Here is an 8,778-nt window from a genome sequence, read left to right as displayed (position 1 = left end):
TTACACAACAACACCCACACGCTGCACTCAGACCCAAGGCTCGCGGGCAGAAATACTCGACACCAACACAGAGACATGTTTCTCTTGAACTGCACCAACCTCCACTGTCTGTACAGTGGATTATGCATCCGACACACGGATATGATTATATATATAGATATTAATATACATGTGTAGGTAGGTGGATGTATGATGAGTGGCTATAGGGCAGGTATTCAGGTTTATTCTCTATTGTTACCCGAAGCTGAGGAAGAGTCCATTATAAATGGATTAGCATGGATATTCTTGTAAACTTTTTGGTCCACTGATTCTATTCCCTGTGACTGTATGGCTGTCTCCGAAGTTAGAGTGATTGTTATTACACATTATTGAATGGAAACACTGGTCATTGCCTCTGTTTTCCCAGTCAAACAGCTATGTTAGGAAAATATGCAGGCACAAGGACAGTAAAAACAAACACCGTTGAGAATGAACACACAGCATGGCCCCGTTTTGTAAGAAATGCAATTTGTATTAAAAGTCTTTGTTTTTGTTATGTTTTTTTTTTTTAAACAGGCAGACCACTGTGGAAAAAGCATGGCCTGAAATTCCACTTACAATCAGGTTAAATCTGTCAAAGGTACATTGTCACACATCCTGTTAAGAACCAAAAACAAAAAACAGATTTCGGTAGATTAACGCGTCCATCGTTATCAAGTGTAAGGGTTTCAGTACCTGTGCGTTTCAGACTAGAACGAGTTCAATAGTCTTTAAAAATAAAAAGGCAAACTCACGATGGAAACTAAAAATCTCCATTAACAAAAGAAAGCCTATAGTTTTCAATTTTGTTTTAAATATATATAATATATATATTCTTGTTAATGCCACCACCCCTTCTAAGATTACGTGTGGAGGAGTGTGTGTGTCTCTGTGTGTCCGGGGGAGGGGGGGCAGGGGTAGTGGTGGTGGCTGATACTGGGGGAGTTGGCACAAAGTCAGAACAGCTGATCTGTTATGGAAAGGCACTCGACACACGGGCGGTCAGGTCAAGAGGTCACCGCCCCCCCCCACTCCGTTTCGCTCCAGTTGAGGTCCCCCCCCCCACACGCCAACGCTCTCTTCTTCCTCGCGGTGGCCCATCCCCGCCGGTTCAAGCGATGTCAGAGTCTTTGACTTCGGGGGGAGGGGGGGGAGACGGTGTTATTCGGAGCAGCGACCATCGAACGTACACAAACTGTAGCTGGGGGGGGGATTGGGGGTGGGAGGGTTCGTGGAACGATGTTGGTTCCGTGTTCGTGGGACAGCGTGTTCGGGTGGTAGGGGGGAAATGGCGCCCGAGAATTCTGTTCCACCTCCTCGTAATATGCACAGCTATTTAACAAAATATACTCTTGTCTCTAGTCGCGTCGTTGTCTGGAGCACAAATATCCATCACTATGTGTTCTTAGGGGTTCTGGTCCACATCTCTGCCATTTGAGGGGGGCGGTGAGGTTGGTTTAGGGGGGGGGGGGGGGGGGGATGCTAGGGAGACGTTTCCAGTTGTAACGTGGAAGTGCAGTCGAGGGCAGTGGAAACTATGGACTTGATACTGTGTTGGTATCCATGGTGGGACATTGATCCTCCTGCACACAGAGAGTCCAAGCCAGCCGATCTGCTGAGGGGTGGAGCCCTCTCCTCTCCTCTCAAGCTCCCCTCCTCTCGCTCCTCCTCCTTCTCCTCCTCGCTCAGCATTCCTCTAAAGCTGGGGTGAGACACGAAGAAGAAGAACTCAACGGCACGGACTTCCTGCAACAAACTGCCACAGAAAAGGGACAAAACAAACGTCATAAATTAACCAGGGCTGCCTCCAGGCGAGAGGCACACTGGCCCAAGACATGGCCCTCCTCCCAGGGCTGTTAGCACCTTCTGTAGGAGGAGCAGCACAGCCTATCCCCTCACCCTGCTATCATGGTTCTCATACGTTCTCTTAAAGAAAACGCTGTCGGCACATTTTCCCGCTGGTTAAATGAGAATTTCAGATTTATGGATTCCACTGCTTACTTTGCTCTGTCAGTTGGTCTTTACCCAACTGGCTGCTTGTGCAAACGTGCTAGCAACAGCGTCCTGCTTAACAAAAGCCTGCAAGTGAAGGCTGGCTGAAGCTGTTCTAACTGTTGTGTACTGATGTGAACAGGTGATCAAATACAACCACTGTGGCACAAAAACAGACAGCAGTCATCATATTCTAATGTCACAGTTTAACATAAGAGCTGCTGATGAGGCTACACATGATAAGAGTATTTTGAATGCATCACTTACCATTGCCATTTGACCATAACAACAAAAAAACGTTGATATTTTCCTTTTTTAAAGAATGACACAAGACGAGCAGCACTGGTCGTCGCCATTGGGTGTAGAGGCATAGTTCATCTGCCGGACTATCTCTGCAAACAGTTCGTCCACAGAGCTCTTATTTTTGGCTGAGGTCTCCATGAACGGGCATTTCCACTCGTCCGCCAGAGCCTTCCCCTCGCCTGACGACACTTCTCTCTCCCCCTCCAGGTCCACCTTGTTGCCGACTAGGATCATGGGCACCCTCTCGTACCTCTTCACCCGGATGATCTGGTCTCTCATGGGCTTGATGTCTTGGAAGCTCTGCTGGTTCACCAGGCTGTACACCAGGATGAACCCCTGGCCGTTTTTAATGTACAGGTCCCGCATAGACGCGAACTGCTCCGTGCCCGCCGTGTCCAGGATCTCCAGGACGGACGGCGAGGAGTCCACCTCGATCTCCTTCCTGTAGAAGTCCTCTATCGTGGGGTCGTACTTCTCTATGAATGAACCCGTCACGAACTGGACAGTGATGGCAGATTTGCCAACTCCTCCGGAGCCCAGAACCACCACTTTGTATTCTCTCATGGTTCAGCAGGCACTCAAGAAGAAGCCCAACTCAGGCTTCTATCCTCTCCTCTCCTCCTCCTTCTCGGCTTCCTTTTGGAACGCACTCCGAAGCCGCGAGCCCGCCGCAGCCCTGCTGTGTTTCAAATGGCACGCAGCGCCGCTCGTTGTGCCTCCACGAGCGGTTTTCCGGTGGGGCTAGACGTGGATAACGGGGCGTGGTCGCACAATGTCTGTTCAAATGTGCGAATTGAACAGGGGTTCAGAACGCAAACCCAGCGTTAACAGAGTGGCATGTTGAACCCCCAGGAGTATATATATATCACACGGTAATGTTCACGGTTCTCGTAGTCGTTAAAGTGGTACAACCGCCGCCGCGCGCGCTCTCTTCCTGCCCACACTCAGCACGCAGTCTGCGTCTCACGTCACTCACCCAACGGTCCGCTCCGCCGTTTTATTAAAGGTGCAGTGCAACTGTTAACCCAGTGCCAGCGACCCAAGTGCCGCTCGAACCTGTCACACCTAGTTTCGACATAGCTAATCTGCAAGCTGTTGCTTGAGTCATAGGTGGATGTTTTCTTGGTAATTCGTTTATGATTCATGGAAGCCGAACCACCACCCCTAAACTTTCCAAGTTTCTTTGAAATGTGTGGCATTGGGTATTGTCATTTGTTTTGGTAACAACCATTAAACGTAATAAACATTATTTATTTTGTTTATTTATGTATTGTGAGGTACAATGACAATGTTGATGATAGTACTAATCATAATAACCACAACAAATGTTATTCAAGTTCCTGTCAGTGTTCTTTGTAGTATTATTCCGCTTGAACATGTGCAGCTCGGTTTCAACTAAGCATATTCTAGAACAGCTGACTGTCACCGCAAATTAAGAGGAAGTGAGTCATGACATCAGCCTCAGGTTAGCATTACCCCAACCTTGCCAAACACATTGTTTGTCTTGACGAGGTACTCAAACATTCGCAGTTACAAACTATGCACTCAACCAGTATCATGTTGAGTTCCTCATTACCCAGTGCATGTGATATTCCTTTTCATCCTGTTTCATTGTTGACTGGAATTCATACCACCTTGCTGTGTGCACATTCTACTTAGCTCTGACTCCTTCCTGCTTACCTGGTTCTATGTTATATGTAACAACATGTCCTAATGTCTAGGAAATACACAAGCACAGTTCAATGTGGTAACATATTGTCTGGGTTCACCGGGGATGTGATGTGTGTGTATGTGTGTGTTTGTCTGTGTGTGTGTGTGTGTGTGTGTGTGTGTGTGTGTGTGTGTGTGTGTGTGTGTGTGTGTGTGTGTGTGTGTGTGTGTGTGTGTGTGTGTGTGTGTGTGTGTTTTTAATTGATCATTACACATCACCCCAACTCATTCATGATTAAGCTTCATTCTGACCTCATCACTGCTACATGACTGCATGGCCCTCCTGGTCGCTGCGGCGGTGATGATAGCATCAAATCAATATCATTTTAATCTATGCTCATATCATAGGGTGTGAGTTGAGCCGTCAATGAGATGAGCCGTACACACACGCTCAAAACACACACACACACACACACACACACACACACACACACACACACACACACACACACACACACACACACACACACACACACACACACACACACACACACACACACACACACACACACACACACACACAGCCCTACACACACACTAGCTTGCACAAGCACACATGCACACATATATGCATGCATACAAGCACACCCACACACACCCAATTACACCCGCACACACCACACACACACACAAACACATATACACACACAAAAAAGCAAACAAACCCCCAATACACGATACACAATTGCTCCCACAAGCACAGACACACACATACACACGCACACACATAATCGCTCTCACACACACACATACACACACACAAACACACCAACACACACACACCGCTACTATAACTCAATACTTTTGACTGGGGGGAAAAAACATGTGGATTGGCCTGTCATATGGTCAGACAAAGTGCCTTGCAGCCAGTCAGCCTCGATCCCATCACAAAAAAACACACACAGACAATAGGGGAGTATGGCCTTTGTGTGTGTGCGTGTGTGTGTGTGTTTGGGTTAGAATGTAGAGAGAGTGGGGAAGGGGGGGGGGGGGGTCCTATTAGAGCCTTGTGATGTGATTGTCACATGGTTGCAATGCATCACTTTGAATTTCCTAAGCAGTGGAGTCAACATTCTGTGGAGTCATCAAGGTGGTGGTGCTAATTACTGACAAGGATTTTCATTCACGAACGTGGCAGCGTGGCTAGCCTTATGACACGCTGCCTGCCGTACAACACACAGAGCAGGGAGTTCAGTGGGGTTGTGTGTGTGGAAACTAACAGCTCTCCATTGTGGCGCTGGAGGTGAGGTGTGTAGAGTGACACCCCGAGAATCAGTACACATACCCCCAACCAGGACGTCTTGACTGGGGGGAAATGACGATGATGGTGTTATATGATATAATGATTAATTAAGGAGAGATCTCGCAGTCATTTTCTCTTTCATTTCAGAACAATGAGGACACAGAGGCCGGGTTGCCTAGATAAGTTCAATTCAATATAAAATAAACAAGGATTTAAAGTTTTGAAGTTAGCAAAGTGTGAATTGAGTTGCAGTTTGGATATAATTCCCTGTTGAATGTAATTGAAGTAATTGGAAATTACCTTGCCCTCATTTTATTTCATGGTGTTCTTTCATGGCCTTGAACTTTGATTGCACTGTTTTGATAGACTTCAACTGTCGTGAGCAATCATTTGCCAGTTTATTAGGCACACCATGTACCTTTGTAGCTGGCAAGCCATTATAGAGACGGAGAAAGTGTCTCATACATGTAATTACACTAAATGCCCCAAACTGCCTTTGTGGAATAATTCTTATATGAACATACCCGCTGTCTATAATGATTATTCTGTACATAGAATAGTAATTTGTACAAGACATCAAATGAAATATTATTGTTTCTTGGTGGCTCATCGGTCTTCTTCCATAGATCCAGAAGCTTCTCATCTCCCTCTAGGTAAACATTAGCTCGTCATATGTTCCTCTTTAGAGGGAAATACAGGAGCAAAATAACAAAGACTAGATACGTGTGACAGCACTTTAGTCTACATAATAATAACGAAACCACAAATAACAAGGAAGGGAAAAGGGAACAAACAAATGTGTCTTAGCTACATGTAAAACATCCTAGAAGGGGGTTGTTGAACCCGCTCAGCTCCTACCCTTAATCCCATGTGCATGTTAACAACAAATCATTCATAATAATATATTCATTATCAGAATTCGGGTTCTAGGGACACAGCACACAATGTGGAAAGGCGACCTTGAATTAATTGTTTGCATGTATCTATTGGTATTTCAAACATGTCTCCTGGCAATGTCTATTATACTTTATGATTTAATGCATATTTCAGTTGAAACGAAGCGTGCATTCAAAATCTCAATCCAAGGTCTTCGAAGCATTGTCAAGGGATTGCTCTCCAAGGCCATCTTGTGGCTAGTATTCACCACTGCAAGTGCTTTGAGGCGAGAGGCGTGCGGAGTTCTTTGTTATACATATTATGAATTATGAATGTAATTGGATATCATTTATTCTTCGGTCTGGGGTAGTTTGTTTTACCGTCACCAACCATTTGATCCTAAAGCAATTATCAGATAGCCGGCCAGCTGGTTCCATCGTCTCATGTTGCTGCTTTTTCAATTATTTTATCTTTAGCCCAGATTTCTCCTTGACTGATTTTTCGATGAGTGAGAAATGGAAGACACCTTTTCAAAAGATCATGCACGCTAATAGTTTTCATAGAGCCCTACTGCAGTACTCTGGATTTTCCAGTGGAGGGCAGCAGGGTTACAGTGCCGGTTGATGGGCCGTCGAATCAGGTCACAGAAGATTGAGATGGTTTTTATTAGGAAAGGTAAAGAATAAAATACAATTATGTGTATCTTTTTTAAAAACAATCTTTTTTATTTCCAAAAGATGCAATTGTGTATTCGTAATAATATTTTCGGATAGTGTAGTAGCAAGTGGCTAGACCTCTAACCAAAGGGTACTGGGTTTGATGCCCAGTCTACCTGGTTTGATGCCTCAGCCTATTGGCAGTACCTAGACTAAGATGTCCAAGTTACATTTATCCAAATTTGACAGAGCATCCATTTCAAACTCACATTTCAATCCATGAACTATCTAAGTGGTGTCCGTTTGTCTTTGGCTGAGGCTGTGGACGCACTCAACATAAAGAATAAATACCCAAGGAAGTAGTGAAAGGTTGGAGTGTGTGTGCCAAGTCCAGAGCTAACCCCCTCACGCACAAAGCTGAAGCCATCTGCGAAGGAGCCCACACTCCTTTGACCTGCTTCACAAAGCGCCTGAAAAAAGAGGAACTAAGAACAAGAGAATACATCATAAGGGACCGGAGGAAACAGCTGAATGAGGCATTAGACAGGAAAGAAAAGGGAGATGTTTGAGGGAGAAAGAGGGAGCGCGAGCAAAGACACAGCAGTCTTTTATCCCAACCACAAAGCATGCCTTTCATGTGTGGAATTTTGGCCATCATTAATAATACATACAGTTTGGCCCGGCCCTGTGCGCCACATTTGTAGAGGCCAAAGGGCACCGTTTTTGGGAGTCCCACTCCACCATCAAAAAAGGGAAGTGGCTACGCTCACTTCCTGTCCGAAGCGGATGGCGGGGATTGAGTATATGTACAAAAGTCAACAGAAGTGCATGCATGAACCAATAGTCCATGCAGAGTAGAAGCTGAACCAGAGAACTTGGATGGGGTGAACGACAGTGATGGGTGTGGAAGCCTCGAAGCAAAGTTAAACTGTCTGGACCTCGTGGCACTGCGGTGCACAGTGACCCATTGAGGAATGTGTGGTCACTGTGGGACAGTGTTGTGGTGCGACAGAAGGCCAGCAGAACAGCAATGTAATTACTGTGGGTGCCATCACAATGGCCGCAATTCATATGAATCTTTGTGTGTGAAAGTGTGAAGTGAGTGTCTGAGAGGGAGACAGAGAGAGATATATAGACGACAGTTAGCACTCCCCCGCGCACACACACACACACACACACACACACACACACACACACACACACACACACACACACACACACACACACACACACACACACACACACACACACACACACACACACACACACACACACATACATACACACACACGACACTGTGCGAGTACAAAGACATACACACACTGTGCAAGTACAAAGACACACACACATACACATACACATACACACACAGACGCACACAGTGAAACTAAACTGTGCAGAATAAAAATTGGATGAGTTCTTTGGGGTCCTCTGTCAATTCCCAGGGAATTCTCAGTAGACGCCCAAGGGTGTAAATGAGGTGGGCGAGGTTACCCCTTAAGTGTTTGCTCACTGCTTGAGATCCCCTGCATTGACTGCGTGACCGGGCACTAGATCAAATGGCGTCTGTTTATAACCCTATCGCTCTGGCCTCTCTTAACCCCCGAGGCTGCACGGCCCAAAGCTAACAGGGCCACCGTTGGGGTTGAATCTGTAGGTCTACCGGATGATCCTATGGACGTCCACGGTAGAATGAGCACCTGAGGGGGAGATGTACCGACGCGGCCCCGTCCCATTCCAGAGGACCTGCCTCAGCCCAAAGCAGAGCCCTCCTCTCAGCCTGCTGCACTGATGACCACTGGGCCGTAGCTGGTGGCAGTCAGCTGGCTAAGTTTAGCAGGGGAATCCAGAACAGAGGATCAACTTACATAGACATTAGCATCAACCAAAGCAAAGGAACGCACACCACTCACACATGCATGTAAACACACTTACACATGCATGCAAACACACTCACACATGCATGTATGCACTCACGTG

General features: G+C 46.3%; 1 protein-coding gene across 2 annotated transcripts; it reads right to left on the bottom strand.

Moving 5' to 3' along the window:
• Positions 1-201: 201 nt before the first annotated feature.
• LOC115561479 (ras-related protein Rap-2b) lies at positions 202-3,318 on the bottom strand. 2 transcript variants are annotated; one of them, XM_030381580.1, is made up of 2 exons: positions 2,278-3,318; positions 202-1,720 (listed from the first exon to the last, which is right to left on the bottom strand). In XM_030381580.1, the coding sequence occupies exon 1, from the start codon at positions 2,875-2,877 to the stop codon at positions 2,326-2,328; it is 552 nt and encodes a 183-aa protein (XP_030237440.1). In that variant the 5' UTR covers positions 2,878-3,318; the 3' UTR covers positions 202-1,720; positions 2,278-2,325. The 2 variants fall into 2 exon arrangements, with proteins under 2 accessions (XP_030237440.1, XP_030237439.1); XM_030381579.1 differs by having other exon boundaries at positions 202-1,774; positions 2,278-3,312.
• Positions 3,319-8,778: the final 5,460 nt, after the last annotated feature.

This window comes from Gadus morhua, chromosome 16 (assembly GCF_902167405.1).
Source record: "Gadus morhua chromosome 16, gadMor3.0, whole genome shotgun sequence".
NCBI classification, from domain to species: domain Eukaryota; kingdom Metazoa; phylum Chordata; class Actinopteri; order Gadiformes; family Gadidae; genus Gadus; species Gadus morhua.
The sequence above is the reverse complement of the archived record's forward strand: the minus strand, read 5'-3'. Positions and strand labels throughout refer to the sequence as shown.